This window comes from Macrotis lagotis, chromosome X, assembly GCF_037893015.1.
Source record: "Macrotis lagotis isolate mMagLag1 chromosome X, bilby.v1.9.chrom.fasta, whole genome shotgun sequence".
NCBI classification, from domain to species: Eukaryota; Metazoa; Chordata; class Mammalia; order Peramelemorphia; family Peramelidae; genus Macrotis; species Macrotis lagotis.
Genome location: NC_133666.1, coordinates 151,150,067 through 151,166,885, shown reverse-complemented (window position 1 = coordinate 151,166,885; position 16,819 = coordinate 151,150,067). Strand labels below are relative to the sequence as shown.

Below are 16,819 nucleotides of genomic sequence, written 5' to 3'. Positions count from 1 at the left end.
TTTCTTCTGTAGGGACATCTTGATGAAGAAATTCATCCTTTCCAGACAGATCAGATCAGCTACTATTTTGCAACTTAATTATTGTAAAGATTTCCATAGTGACAGAAGTTTAATGGGATCCTGATTATCTAGGGATCATGAAGGCAATACATCTGCTAAAAGCAAGACTTGAACCCTGTGACCAATCTTCTGGTCACAAATATCTCTGTAGTCAACTAGATATTCCTTAGACAACAAAGTCAATTGTAACTTGACCTGCATTCAATGATTTTCTTAAAATATAGACCAGATCCTATCATTCCCCACCCACTCAATAAATTCCATTGGCTCCATATTGTCTCTAGTAGCAAATTCAAATTCAAAGCTTTTCATAAATTTGTCCCCTCCTATATTTCCTGCCTTGTAATCTGCAATCCAGTGATACAATCCAGGGTGTTCCAGAAGCAAAACATTCCATTTCCTGACTGGCATTTTCTCAGGCTATCTCCCCTTGTTTCAAATGTTCTTCCTACACTCTCACTTGGATTTTTATAATTTCCTTTAAATCTCAACTAAATTGCTACCTTCTACTGTAAGCCTTCCCCGATTCCTCTCAATTCCAGAGCTTTCCTCTATTATTGCCTCTTTATCATGTATATAACTTGCTTTGCATAAATTTATTTGCATGTTGTCTCCTTATTAAATTTTCTTCTTCAGGGAAGAAACAGCCTTTTACCTCTTTTTTTGTATCCCCTCTCCCAGTATTTAATAAAATGCCTATCTCATAAGAAGTATTTAAAAAATGTTTATCTGTTGATTGACTGACTGACTTAAAGTCTTTCCAGGATGGTAGAACCCATTGGTATTTACCTTCCGTTGGTCCATGCATATGTACTGGGTCAGTGATTCTTGGAATAAGGAACTTCCACATGAGGGAACTCCTTTTGCCATTGCAGATTAGCATCTTCACGGTAACTTATAGTCTCAGAGAATCATCCAGAGATTTGAGAGATTAAACAATTTATCTAGGGTCACATATTTAATTTGTGTTTGAGATGAGATTTGGTTCAAGTTTTTTTGTAGTATTTACTATTACAGGCTCCCTCTCTGCTGGAGTACTGGCTAGGTTGATTCAGTATAATCTACAGGTCAGGATATTACTTTGGAAAAGGACTTAACAATTAGGTAGTCTTTTAAAATAGTTTCATTTTCCATAGTGTTGCAAGTGAACCATCAACACTATTAAGAAGCACATGCCTCCATGCTTCACTCACTAAAGAGAGTATAATCTTGATAAATGAATGGAAATATAGTGCAGTGGAGAATGGATTAAATTCTTTTCATAGGACTTGCAATTTTTAAATAATGATTCTTTCTCCCTATGTGACTGTGAAATTCACTCACATCTCTGGGCCTCAGTTTCTTAACGTATAAAATTAGGACAGTAGATGAGATAATCACTAAAATCTCTTCTAAATCTAAATCTAGAATTCTATGATTTTTTTGTCCTTTTCACAAAGATGTCTGAATTATACTTTACCACCACCTACTGGGAATGGTTTGTAGCACAAGAAATTATGAGTAACAAAAACTAGATGCCTCTAACTCCATTCTTTACCTATTCCCCCAAATATATAATGTCCACAAGGCTTTTTTCTTTTGCTACTTCTTCTTGGTTTTTCCCCCTACCAGCCTCCCTGCTACATGCCCATACACATGCCCATACACACACACACACACACACACACACACACACACACATTTTCCTCTCTTATTTTTTTTTCCAGTTCAGAACTATTTGGTCTGTCTCCTACAATGCTTATGTACTTCAAATATTTTGCCAGTAGATGGAGTCTAAGTTAAGACTTGACAAGCTCTGGAACAGTCCTACCTTCTACCACTAGTATAATACAGTTATGGACTGACTTTACTGAGACTGTCCTTGTAACAATGATGCAACATACTCCTTGCACTCAAAACACTGTGTGAGAGAGCACATATTGCAAGTACTTAAATTTGCAGTCTGAGAGTCAGTTTTTGTTGACTAGAAAACGGCTTCCTCACCCAATTTCTTATGGTAGGAGACTCAGAAGAGGGATATATCAGAGAAAAATCAAGTTGATTAAAATCATATTCAAAGGGTAGCTAGATGGCACAGTAGATAGAGTACTGGCCCTGGAGTCAGAAGGACCTGAATTCAAATCCAAGTGCAGACACATAATAATTACCTAGCTGTATGACCTTGGGCAAGTCACTTAATCCCACTGCCTTGCAAAAACTAAAAAACAAAAACCAAAAAAACATATTCAGTACCCAGGAGATCAGCCAGATAGTATTGTGATGTTTGAAGGGACTTTTGATGGCCTTCATGTAGGCATAGACTGGGTACATGGATCTAATGAGATTTTAGATCAGGAAAGCATCATTTTTTTGTTCAGTCATTTTTCAGTCTTGTCTGACACTTCAAGATCCCATTGGGGTTTTCTTGGCAAAGATACTGAAGTGGTTTGCTATTCCTTTCTCCACTTCATTTTACAGATGAGGAAGCTGAGGCAAATATCATTAAATGACTTGCCCTGGATCACATAACTATTAATTATATAAGGTCAGATTTGAATTGAGGAAAATGAGTCTTTTTGGCACTTTATCTGTTATTCCATCTAGCTGCTTAGGAACACTACAGCCATATACAAAATAAAGACCCAGGAAGGCAAAGGGACCATATAGTGGTTCTGAATGCTAGTCAGTCCTTTAGCTGTCCCAGGATGTTGGGAGGCAATTTTTTTCTCCTCTAGAAAGAGCTATCTCTAACTACTTAATTTGTGGAACAAGAAAGGAAAGAAAGGGAAGGCGGACAATTAGACCTATACTAAGAGAAAAGCTCTATTGCTTCTCTGCTCTGATGTTCAGGGATGGCTTTGTAAAATCTAAGTGTCAGCATTTTAATGAGCACTTTAATTTTAACTAGTATGGTCTAGTTGAACAATTGCTGGCTCTGGAGTTACACAGTCTAGATTTCTCACTTAATTTTCTATGTGATGTTGGACAAGTCAATTTCTCTTAATTTTGTGTTCCACATCTGCAAAATGAAAGGATTGGATTATATTATCTCTAATATTCTTTGAAGCTCTAAACATATGATATTGTAAATAGATTTTCACACCTGTTTGGTATGCTTTTTTTGGTGCTATTTAGACATGACTTTGGTTTGATGGAGAGACTACTGATACAATGTTGTGCCTATGTGAAGGGCAGAATTGATGTGAAATCTTTGGAGAGGAGAGATAGTTTTTGAGAGGATACAAGTGGGGCCAGGTCTTCAAGACCTGATCTAAAATTGTAGAGAAAAAGACTTGGAAATTACTTTCTATAGGAGAAATCAGCTCCTCACCAAGTTCCTGAAATCCACTCTGTTTCTCTCTTGATTGAACTGAATTTTAGTCTTTAGATAAAAAGACTTCATTCACTCATGATATTTTGTTATATCTTAATTTGTATAACTTCTCTGATTTCTTTTTACTAATTATTTGGGGAAATGGATTTCTTTACAATTTTCTATTTGGGAAGTCTTTTATATAATTAATATCTTGTGGGAAGTAATTAAACTAGTAATTATAAGTTAATAAATAGTAACCAGGCAGTTGGCTTTCATTTTTGAACCAAAATTACCCCTTTATATATCAGCAATATTTATTTATTTTAAAATTTAAATATTTTATTTATTTTTTTAACTACATGCAAAGGTAGTTTTTAATGAACCATTTTTGGAAGGTTTTGAGTTTTACAAATTTTCTCCCTCCCCCCCTCCCTGACAGAAAGCAAACTGATATAAGCTCTATATTTATAACCATGCTACACATAGATCAATATTGAATATGTTGTTAAGAGAAGAATCAGATCCAAATGAAAGAAAGGAAACATTAGGGAGAAAAACATGACATAATACGTAAGACAACTTTTAAAGAATTGAAGATAATAAATAAGGTTTGGTCTTCATTAAAATTCAACAATTCCTTCTCTGGATATGGATGGTATTTTCCATTACAAGTCTGTCTTTGATTATTGTACTGCTGAAATGAACAAGTTCATCATGGTTGATCATCATCCCATTGTTGTTAATGTGTATAATGTTGTTCTGGTTCTGGTCATTTCACTCAGCATCAATTCATTTACAAATCTTTCCAGGTTTTCCTGAAATTCCATCCCTCATGATTTCTTATAGAACAATAGTGTTCTACCACACACATACACCATAATTTGTTCATCCATTCCCCAATTGATGAGCATTCCCCCACTTTCCAATTCTTTGCCACTACAAGAAGAGCTGCTATGAATATATTAGTACATGTATTTTTTTTAACCCCTTTTCATGATCTCTTCAGGATACAGACTCAACAGCGGTATTGCTGGATCAAAGTATACACATTTTTATTGCCCTTTCAGTATAATTCCAAATTGCTATCCAGAAAGTTCATAATTCCACCAGCAATGCATTACTGTCCCAGTTTTACTACATCCAATCCAACATAGATCATTTTCCTTTCTAGTCATATTATCAATCTGAGAGGTGTGAGGTGGCACCTCAGAGATGTTTTAATTTGCATTTCTCTAATCAATGATGGTTTAGAGCAATTTTTATATGACTATAGGTAGTTTTGATTTCTTTGAGAATTGCCTTTTCATATCCTTGACCATTTATTAATTGGGGAATGACTTTTTTTTATAAATTTGACTCAGTTCTCTCTTAAAAATGAGTCCTTTGTCAGAAGCACTATAAAAATTATTTCCCAACTTACTACCTTCCTTTTAATCTTAGTTGTAATGGTTTTATTTGTGCAAAACTTTTTTTAGTTTAATGTATTTAAAATCCAGTTTGTTTTTTATAATGTTCTCTATCTCTTCTTGATGCTGTTCTCTATCTGCTCCCCTTTCCATAAATCTGACAGATAAACTACTCCCTGTTCTACTAATTGTCATATAATATTACCTTTTAGGTCTAAATCCTGCAACCATTTTGACCTTACCATGGTATAGGATATGAGAAGTTGGTCTATGCTAAATTCTGCCATGCTGTCTTCCAGTTTTCCCAGTAGTTTTTATCAGAGTGAGTTATTATCCCAAAAGCTGAATTTTTGGGGTGTATCAAACAGTAGATTACTATAGTCATTTACTGCTGTCTCTTTTGTATCTAATCTATTCCACCAATCCAATATTCTATTTCTTAGCCAGTACCAAACAGTTTTGATGACTGATGCTTTGTAAAAAAAATTTAGATTACTTCAATATTTATGTGGGAGATATAATAGATAGATATAATAGAGATAGATATAATCCTATTCCAGTACTCCTCGCAGAAATAGTAGTCAGTCTTGTTTTGTTGGATTTCATTAGGTAAGAATTATAGTGTCTCTCTTGAAGAATGGTAGACAAGATCTTAGAGATGTCTGTCAATGCCTCCCTCAAGTTGCATTTAGACAATGTTAATACTTATTTCTTATATGGGCACATAAATGTATATTACAATTCTTTGACAAATCTGAACCTGTAGATAATATACTAATATTTCATTTTGGATTTCTTATTTCTTCCATTTTCTCAGTCTCAGTATAAAGATTATAGCCTTTAATAACCTTGATATAAGTAGTGATGAAAATATAATGCGGGGATTTATGAGTATAGGAAATTTGTAATGGGAAACAGATTTTGTAATCCTTTATACTATTAAACTTTGTAAAAAAAATTTATCTGCTCATGTGATGTAAATTGACTCCTATTGTTCCATTGCTAAATGTAAAATTTGTAACATCTCCTTATCCCCCCCAACTTTCAACCTTCTACCTAGTTTCAGTCAGTAGACCCTTCAGGACCCAGAGAATGGACAAGAATATAAAAATCTAGCCTGGAATCAACCCATGGCACTCAGACTCCAAAGTCTCTGCTTAGTTATCTCTTCCTGGCCTCTCCCTGGCTTTCTCTCTCTCTCTCTCTCTCTCTCTCTCTCTCTCTCTCTCTCTCTCTCTCTCTCTCTCTCTCTCTCTCAAACCTCAACTAGCATTTTGTCATTCACTCTTGTCCTCAAAGTGCTTATTGCTTCTCCAGGAGGAGAAAAGATTTTAATCTGTCCATAATAAATCCTAGGCAACTTTAATAACCCAGGGCTGTATGTGAATTCTTTCACTATTCAAAAAGAACCTCTCAATCTTAAATTGCTAACACTAAACTCCAGCAACATTTTGGTGAACCACAAAGGGATACTGAATATCCCTGGATCTGCTCAAATATCTAGGGGGTGAGAGAAACTCTGAACTAGGTTACTTTTCCCCCAATCAGGTCAAATTGGAAAACTCTTCTCTTTGACCCTTCTCTTGCTTCCAGGAGTTTGAGGGGGAGGATGTCTGTGAAGTGTAATCAATCAAGGGAGACTGTGTGTTTTGGGTTTGACTAGCCAATAATTGGGACACTGCTATCAAGGTCTCCCATTCTGTGGTGGGCACCACTGTAAGGGGTCTGCTGTGTTGGTCATGGCTTGGTAAGGGGACTGTTGTATATATGGCCACTGAAGATATGCTCCAAGATTTAAATTGTGGCCTTTTGAGTCCTTTTGGAGTATTGTAATTCAGACATCCAGAGAGAATACTGAGGATCTTTTTTTAAATAAGAGTTTGATTGGCATTTCTGAGAAGTAAATTAGCTAGTTATGGATTCTCTCTCCCTCTAAGCCTGGAAGACTGTAGCCAGTCTGTTTCTACCTATCTCTCTCTAGCACTGTCTGTCTCTGTAATACTCTCGCCCTCTCTGCACACTCCCCCCCCCCCCCCCCGTTCTTTACTCTTAGGACCCAGGAACTTAATCCATGTCCCAGCTGCAATGCAATCTACACTATCAATTGGGTAAGATGCCCAAAACTTGTTCTAACCCCATAGCTAGTTTAGAGAACTCCCATATCATTTCCCTAGGTTGGAGCTGAGTGGGGTGGGGATGAATAGCCTTTTCCCTAGGTCTACATGTGGTTGCTCAATTCCATTTTCCATCCCCATAAGGTTTTATCTCTAGACTAAGAGTTGGGGCTGAGAGAAGCCCCACCCTTAGGGATGGGGGCGGGAGGAACAGGCAGATTGATGTGAATTCCTTGGGATCAGATTGGCTAAAAGAAAAGAGAAGAATGGGAACTGATAATCCAAAAACCAATTTATGGATTCTTTCTGGGACTGGGAAATCCAGATTCTATTTTGATTAAATCCTTTGCTAATGGGTTGGGATCTCTGCAGTTGGGTAACTGGGTTTGATCTGTGTAAGGTAACTTAAGAATGCATTCAATTATATCAAGGAATTTTAATTACTGTTTCGCAATCTTAATATACATATGAGGTTCCTCAAGAAATTCTAATTGATTCTAAAATGATTTTTTTGACTGGTCTTAATTGGTACAATTCAAAATTAATACTATAAATATTTTTGAGTATATTTAAAAATGTATTTTAAATCAGAGATCTCTGTGTAGTTATTCACATCTCTCCACTGACCAGAACTGAGAAAAAGATCTCTACATTTGAGATTTAAGTAAACTGACCAGAGCTCCTAAAATCTCTCACTACACAAATGGATTAATGTGTAATCTTTGTTCAAAAAGAATTATGTCCATGTATGTCTATATGTCAATATGTGTGTGTGTGTGTGTGTGTGTGTGTGTGTAATTCAGACCTGAAATGGTTACACTGAGTTTAATGTTTATTGTTTTTATTTTGGGTTTTATATTTAATTGTTTTAAAAAGACTGATTTAAAATTAAATAATCAATAACTTAGGATCAGAGTCTACCTCCTTACTAGGAAATTTTAATACCATTTAATGTAGAGTCCCACTTCTAGAGTCCCTTATCTTTCCCAAGCAAGCATACAAGGATGACAAAGGAGACAAGTACTCCATCAAGATCTCCAAGTGCTCCAAGTACTTCAAGTGCTCCATTTATTCACCAAAACACCAGTGCCTAAATACCTTTCCAGTCTCTAATCCAACTCCCATTGCTGTGACACTTAGTAGAACAAGGCTATGATATTCAAAGACACCAGGTGAAGATAATTTACAATGTTCCCATCCCAAACAGTTCCCAACATATCACCCTTCATGTTTTTGAAATAAAATTACATAATGAATGCCACATAAGTTGTAAACAAAAGTTCAAAAATATTATATAGAAATGTCAATTTAACAATAGGAAAACCAATAATTCCCAAATTCCTTGAAATACATTTTCCCCAATTTACAAAGATTACAAAGTTTTTCTTTTTCCAACACAAAAACCTTTCAAAGCAATCAAATTCAAAACCCCAACTAAAAGGAGTAACATTTAACTTTACCTAACTATTCCAGAGTTTAGACACTAACACTCTCAACACAGGAAACAATTCTTTTGTATTTCAACCTTATCAAAGTGAGATTGTTGGACACCCTGGCCGGCACCAAAAATCTCAAAATATAGAAACATTTTCCCACCTCTCTAGGCCAGTGGAGAGATGTAAAAAGCATCCTATAGATGATTAAATACATATATACACATGACACACCAATTAAGACCAGTCAACAGAATATAAGTCATAGGCACAGGCTTCAAAATCTAAATTTCCCAATCCCAGAAAAAAAAAGTGTTTTTCCCCCTTTCTCTTTAATTGAACCACAAGCTTCCCAATCAAAAACCTATTGAAAAACACAGTCACTGCCAAGCCCCCGGCCTCCTCCTCAAACCAGAAGAAAGCATAGTGGTCCTTTGATTTCTAAAATGTTTTTAGAGGGTTCTTGTCCTTGTAGCAAAGCTTTCATTCCATTTGAGACAAAAGCTTAAGTTTTGAAGTTCCAAGAAGGAAGATTTCCCCTTCTAGAATCCTATGATTCTAGTCTGACAGCTGTGGCCAAAAGGAGCAGCAAGCAGGTCCTCCACATCCAGTTCATTGTGCTGGTACAGACTCCTGCTGAACAAGAAGTTCTGTCCCCTGGGCACTGGCTCAGAATTCTGCTGATTCCTCAATGTTGAATTCTTATCACTTTCGCTGGCTATGGTGCTGACACTCCACAGGGGACTGCTGCTTGAGGAAGCTCAGTCCCCCTGCAGTGCAGCCTTGGAGATTCCACTTCCCTACTCAACAGCAGCCCCAATCAGGGAATCTGTGCTAATTCTAGCCCCTAATTGATAAATTATCTCTTCCCCATGATATTGTAGGGAGTCCTTCAGCTATGAAAGGAGTGACAGTCCCTGCTTTATCTTTTTTTCTCCATTTCAAGGGTTGACAAGAAATTTCTGTTTCCTGTCTACTTCCAATGCCTGCTAGGTTAGTATAGGCAACCTGCTTAGGCCAAGCGTGTGGCCATTTTTGTGTGGGGGAACACAGTCCCATCTGCCCCAGTGTCAATCAAGCCTAGGAAAGCAATTCCTTCTACTTGGATAACACAAAGAGGGTTTTCTGAAGAAATTGTAATTGTAAACATAATTTCACTGTGGTTTCCTCTGTTTTGACCCCTTTTTCAATTCACTTTCCTTCCTATTTATACAAGATCTTGAAAAAACATGTAACTGAGCTATGCATTGTTTCTCATTTATGTAGTATCATCATCATTAGCATTCATTATTGTAATAGAGAAAATTTCCCCACTCACTTGCTTTACTAAAGATATAATGTGAGCATACTCTGAATTAGATGGTTTTTCCACTCCATTCTCCTGCTGGTCCTGAACTGTCATACCCCATGATTGTTTTTGAGGGGGTCCCTGGTAGAGGGCCCCTTTCTCTATTTAAATCTCCTTGTCTACAGTCTGATGCTCAGTGTCCTGCCTTTTTACACTTTGGGCATAGAGTCTTAGGATGATGTGCCCTGACCTTTCTGGATTTAGTTCCTTGGGCATGCCAACAATCTTTCTTTAAATGTCCAGGTTTTCCACAAACAAAGCAAGTCTGTTTCTCTTTATTTCTCATGTGCATTTTAGCAAATGCCTCTGTCACTAATTCTGTTTGATACACTTGAGACCCTACTCTGTCACATCTTTGAATCATTTCCTCAATGGTGGCATCCCTTCTTAAGCCAGTCATTGCTTTCTGACAATTGGCATTTGCATTAGCCCAAGCTAATTGTTTTATTAATACAACTATTCCTGCTATATCTCTTAAAGTTCTTCCTACTGCCTCCTTCCAACTGGGCAAAAAAAAAATCTACAAAAGCCTCATCATTTCTTTGTCTAATAAGTACAAATGGTTCTTTCTTATCATTTTGTATTGGAATACGTCCCCAAGCATTCTTTACACAGGTAGCAATTCTTTCATATATGTCTCTAACCCATAATATAGTTGGTCTGCATTGTTGAAAAATTGACCTGTGCCATTTAACTGTTCCTAATACGTGGTGGCATTGGGACCTTGTGCATATCTCAAAGCCATCTGTCTACATTGTTCTATAAACTCTGTCATCCAAAAACCAGATTTTCCAGGTGACAAACATGCTCTATCTGCTTCCAATCATTAGGTGTTAATATGGAGTATGTAAGAGTATCCAACTGTAGCAGGACAAAAGGTGATCTTGCCTCGTATTCCCCCATTGCCTTCTTTAAATCTCTGAGTGCTTTTATATCTAGTGGTTTATGTCTTCACCTAAAGTCTCCTGGATTAAAAAGATCTGGCTCCTCAATAACAGGATATGACTGAAACTCAGCTCCTAGATCCATCACACTGTCTCCTTGATCTTTTGCTTTTTCAATGGCCATTTGTACTGCTGAAATCTCTTCCCTAGGTTCTGTAGGCTTGATCCTAGGCTTTTCTTGATAATACTTCTTTATTTCTTCTGCCTCAGGCCAGGGAGATAAATGCACTTTCATTTTACCCTCACTTTCCTCCACATTTCCTTGTTCCAACTTCCTTAACATCAATCCCCTGGTAAACTTGTTACCTTCTCCAGAGTCCTCCACTCTGAGATGTCACCTGGTTCTCTTGCTTGTATCTGCTATGTCCTTCTTCCCGACTTTACTCAGATAACTCACCTTTGTGCCATATGTTTGGTCCCTGTTGCCCGCCATATGTAGAGTCCCACTTCTGGAGTTCCTTATCTTTCTCAGGTGAGCATTGGAGGGGCGGGAGACAAGGATGACAAAGGAGACAAGTATTCCATCAAGATCTCCAAGTGCTCCATTTATTCACCAAAACACCAGTGCCTAAATACCTTTCCAGTCTCTAATTCACTCCCACTCCCATGGCACTTGGTAGAATAAGGCTCTGAAGTTCAAAGACACCAGGTGAAGAAAATTTACAATGTTCCCATACACAAGGGTTCTCAACAATTTAACATCAATTAGAAATTGCAAAGACTATCTTTTTTAAAATAAAATTAGTAAATCAGGTTCAAAATGAATATCCATAGAAAGCTTTTTAGAGCAAACCACATCTTGTAGGCAATAAGACAAAAGGACAGATTTATATCCCTTTATTTAATTTGATGGTCTCTGAGAGCTCAGCACAATCAACACATGAGTTGCTTCTGGCTCTCACTGGCCTAGAAAAACTGAGTTCCATATATGGTTTGCATTTTTTTTGTTTGTTTTTTAGGTTTTTTAGGTTTTTTGCAAGGCAAATGGAGTTAAGTGGCTTGTTCAAGCCCACACAGATAGGTAATTAAGTGTCTGAGGCCACATTTGAACTCAACAAATCCTGACTACAGGGCAGGTGCTCTATCCACTGCACCACCTAGCCGCCCCTAGTGACTGTGTGGTGTGTGTGTGTGTGTGTGTGTGTGTGTGTGTGTGTGTGTGTGTGTGTGTGTGTAACTTAGAAGCTTTGTGATGAAAGCTTTTGTGAAATGTTTTCACCTGTGAACTAATTGTTTTTTGTTGGCTTAATATTCATTGACTTAATTAATGAGATTTTGAGTATTCTCTTGAGTTTATAAAAGGGAAAATGTAACTATTTGTAACTTTTGTTAACTGGATTGGGCCAATTATTGTTTTAACTCTGTGATTGTTAAGTGCTTCCTCTAAGTTAGTTGTTATTGTCTTCTTTCAAGTCCTGGAAATAAGGATTATTTTATCTTGGTCTATCTATGTAAATTACACATTCAGAAAGACAATAATTAGTAAGATATCCTGTCCTCAAGATGCTTTAAGAGTCCAAGAAGAGATAACAACTAATGAGGATCTCTGAAAATTAAACTGGGTAATCTAGTAACACCTAGTAAAATACAGCTCTGGTATGTTAAAATTGCTCAGGGGTTAATATGGACAGATTAAAATATTTTCTCCTGGAGAAGCAAGAAGCCCTTGGTTATCTGTTGAAAAAAAATAAGCTATTTGAAGTTATTTACTGTAATAGTGTTGAATTCTTCAATTAATAGTTGATTATTCTGTAGGGATAATGAAGGAGAAATATTAAAACTATGACCACCTCTAGGATTCCTGATATTATTAAATAATTTTATAATATTATAAACAAAATATTGTTTTATAAAATTTAATGTTTCACTTATTAATTGACATGAATATCTGGTTGTTCTCACTACTGTTTTAATTACACTGGAACTAATAACACATGTTGGAAATTTAAAGTAACCTAAGATGTTCTAATTTTAAAAATTATGAAAGCAATGTCACATACATATATATATTTATATATATTTAAACAAGGTTAATAACTAAATGCAAAAAAGGTGATTTTATAAAACTCCAGTTCTAAACTTGAATTAGGATTATTGTATTTTTACATATTTAGTTGTTATATTTCAATTTTCAATTACAGCATTGTCTTTATGTACATGAGTAGGGATTGATAGAATTAATTATAATTTTTTTTCTTTGAATCTTTTTGCTAACAACACCAATCCTAATCACAGCCTGGTACTTTCTGATTCCTTTAGTGCTCAAGCTATCTGAAACTTTGGTTTATAGTTAATTACTATATTATGCTATAATGATAATTGGTCTGGTTGACATCAGGTATAAAGCCTAATAAATAGAAGAGGGCTTTGAGAAAACAAACCCTCAGTCTTAGCTGAGATAGGATTTGTTTTTCAAAGGAAGACCTCATTTGGCAGATGTGGAGCCTGTTTCATTCAAAAGGATTATCTGTATGATCTTTGCCTGTAATGGAAATCTAATGTATAAAGGAACATGTCCCTGTGTCCCTGTGTGCTCTTTAATAGCAAATTGCCATAATCATGTCAGGTGCTCAATAATTAAGTATAAGAGTGAGACATTGAAATTCTATCTTCTAAAATCTTTAGTCTCCTATTTTATCTAGTTTTTTTAAAGAAAGATCTTACTTATTTTGAGTTTTGCAATTTTTCCCCATTCTTGCCACCCCCCCAGAAGTCAGTCTGTTAGTTTTTACATTGTTTCCATGGTATACATTGATCTAAGTTGAATGTGATAAGAGAGAAATCATATCCTTAAGGAAGAAAAATAAAGTATAAGAGACAGCAAATTTACATAATAAGATAACAGCCTCCCCAAAATTGAAGTTAACAGTCTTTGTTCAAATTCCACAATTCTTTCTCTTGATGCAGATGGTATTCTCCATTGCAGAAAGCCCAAAATTGTCCCTGATAGTTGCACAGATGGAATGAGCAAGTCCATCAAGATTGATCATCACCCCCATGTTGCTGTTAGTTGTTGTGAGGGTGTACATTGTTCTTCTGGTTCTGCCCATCTCGCTCAGCATCAGGTCATGCAAATCCTTCCATACTTCACTGAATTCCCGTCCCTCCTGATTTCTAAAAGAACAAGAGTGTTCCAACACACACACACACACACACACACACACACACACACAACATAAACATATATATATATATATATATATATATATATATATATATATATATATATATATATCATAGTTTGTTAAGCCATTCCCCAATTGAAGGACATTTACTTGATTTTCATTTCTTTGCCACCACAAACAGGGCTGCTATGAATATTTTTGTACAAGTGATGTTTTTACCCTTTTTCATAATCTCTTCAGGGTATAGACCCAGTAATGGTATTGTTGGATCAAAGGGTATGTACATTTTTGTTGCCTTTTGGTCATAATTCCAAATTGCTCTCCAGAAAGGTTGGATGAGTTCACAGCTCCAACAACAATGCATTAATGTCCCAGATTCCTCACATCCCTTCCAACATTGATCATTGTCCTTTCTGATCATATTGGCTAGTCTGAGAGGTGTGAGGTGATACCTCAGAGATGCTTTAAATTGCATTTCTCTAATAAGTAGTGATTTAGAGCAATTTTTCATATGACTATGGATTGCTTTGATTTCCCCAGCTGTAAATTGCCTTTGTAAATCCTTTGATCATTTGTTAATTGATGAATGGTTTGTTTTTTTTGAAAATTTGACTCAGTTCTCTTTATATTTTAGAAATATGTCCTTTTTCAGAAATACTAGTTGTAAAAATTGTTTCCCAATTTACTACATCTCTTTTGATCTTGGTTACAGTGGTTTTGTCTGTGTAAAAGCTTTTTAATTTAATCAAAATTATCTAGTTTGTTTTTAATGATGTTCTCCACCTCTTCCTTGGTCATAAACTGCTTCCTTTTCCATAGATCTGACAGGTATACTACTCCTTGATCTTCCAGTTTGGTTATAATAATGTTTTTATGGTGTGGCTAGGTGGCACAGTGGATAGAGCACTGGCTGTGGAGTCAGGAATGCCTGAGTTCAAATCTGGCCTCAGATACTTAATAATTGCCTAGCTGTATGACCTTTGCAAATCACGTTGCCTTGCAAAAAAAAACAAAAGAAATTGTTTTTTTTTTTGTCTAAATCCATATCCATTCTGAGCTTATCTTGGTATAGGGTGTGAGACTTCCAATTTTCTCAATAGTTTTTATTGGAGAGAGTTTTTATTCCAATAACTGGACTCTTTGGGTTTATCAAACAGCAGATTATTATTATGTATATATATATATATACACATATATATATAGTATAATATATATTACTATAATAGCATTTCCTGCTATTGTACCTAGTCTATTCCACTGACCCACCACCAAGACTAAGCTACACTTGCACTTTTTTTCATTGAATCTCTGGAACTTCTTGACTTTTTATTTCTCCACATGAATTTACAGTTTTTTCTAACTCATTAAAGTAATTTTTTAGAATTTTGATTGGTAGGGCACTAAAGAAGTAGTTAAGTTTTGGTCATTTTTTTATTATATTAGCTCAACCTATCCATGAGCAGTTGATGTTTGCCCAGTTATTTAAATCTGATTTTATTTGTGAGAAGTGTTTTGCAATTGTTTTCAAAAAAGTTTTTAAGTCTGCCTTGGCAGGTAGACTCTCAGTTATTTTATATTGTCTGAAGTTACTTTGAATAGGATTTCTCTTTCTAGTTCTTGCTGCTCTATCTTGCTAGTCATATATAGAAATGTTGAGGATGTATGAAATTTTATTTTATATCCTGTGACTTTGCTAAAGTTGCTAATTATTTCTAGTAGTTTTTTTAGATGATTTTTTAGGATTCTCTAGGTATACCATCATGTCATCTGCAAAGACTGAGAGTTTTGTCTCTTCCTTCCCATTTCTAATTCCTTCAATTTCTTTTTCTTCTCTTATTGCTGAATCTAACATTTCTAATAAAATATTGAAGAGTAGTGGTGATAATGGGCATCCTTGTTTCATGTCTGATCTTATTGAGAATGTCTTTAGCCTAATCTTCATTGTTTATAATGCTTGTTGATGGTTTCAGATAGATAATGCTTATTTTTCTAAGGAACAATCCATTTATTCATACAATCTCTAGTGTTTTTAGTAGGAATGGGTGCTGTATTTTGTCAAAAGCTTTTCCAGCACCTATTGATATAATCATTTGATGTCTGATAGGTTTGTTATTGATATAATTAATTATATTAACAGTTTTCCTAATACTGAACAAACCCTGCATTCCTGGGATAAATCCTACTTGATCATAATGTATTATCCTAGTGATAACTTCTTGTAGCCGTTTTACTAAGATTTTATTTGAGATTTCTGAATCTATATTCTTCAGAGATATAGACCTATAGTTTGCTTTCTCTGTTTTACTTTTCCTGGTTTAGGTATCAGCACCATATTGGCTCATAGAAAGAGTTAGAGTTCTGTCCACCTATTTTTCTAAAGAGTTTCTATAGAATTGGAACCAATTATTCTTTAAATGTTTGATAGAATGTGAATCTGGTCCTGGAGATTTTTTCTTAGGGAGTTCAATAATGGCTTGTTGAATTTCTTTTTTCTGAGATAGGATTATTTAGGTTTTTAATTTCCTCTTTATTTAATCTGGGCAATTTACTAGCAATTTATTTTCTTCTGTTTTTAAAAAATGCTTTCAATTTTTATTAATTTCTCCTTTAGTTTTTAGAATTTCTTTTTTGTTACTTAATTGGGGGTTTTTAATTTGTTCTTTCTCTAATTTTTTGGTTGCATATTTAGTTCATTGATTTCTTCTTTCTCTAATTTATTCATGTAAGCATTTAAAGATATAATATATCCCCTGACAACTACCTTAAGTGTATCCCATAGATTTTGGTATGTTATTTCATTATTGTCGTTATCTAGAATGAAATAATTCTTTCTGTTATTTGTTGTTTGATCCACTCATTCTTTAAAATGAAATTATTTAGTTTCCAATTAATTCTGGCCCAGTATTGTGTATTATTTTTATTGTATTTAATCTGAGAAAGATGTATTCACTATTTCTGCCTTTCTGCAATTGATCATTAGGTTTTTATGCCCACTTAGTACATGGACAATTTTTGTGTGCCATATACTGCAGGGAAAAACATATATTCCTTTCTATCCCCATTCATTTTCCTCCATAAGTCTATCATATTTAGG

General features: G+C 35.3%; 1 protein-coding gene across 4 annotated transcripts in view; it reads left to right on the top strand.

The window, feature by feature from the left end:
- Window positions 1-16,819, top strand: part of LOC141502258 (cytochrome P450 1A1-like) — a 70,182-nt gene that overhangs the window by 16,881 nt on the left and 36,482 nt on the right. The window contains exon 7 of one of the 4 annotated variants that reach the window (XM_074206913.1): window positions 4,974-6,019. The exons of the other annotated variants lie outside the window; for them this stretch is intronic. Within the exon in view, the coding sequence (XP_074063014.1) occupies window positions 4,974-5,013 (40 nt within the window). The 3' untranslated portion in view covers window positions 5,014-6,019. Of the gene's footprint in view, window positions 1-4,973; window positions 6,020-16,819 lie in introns of those variants that run through there. 4 annotated transcript variants of the gene reach the window in all.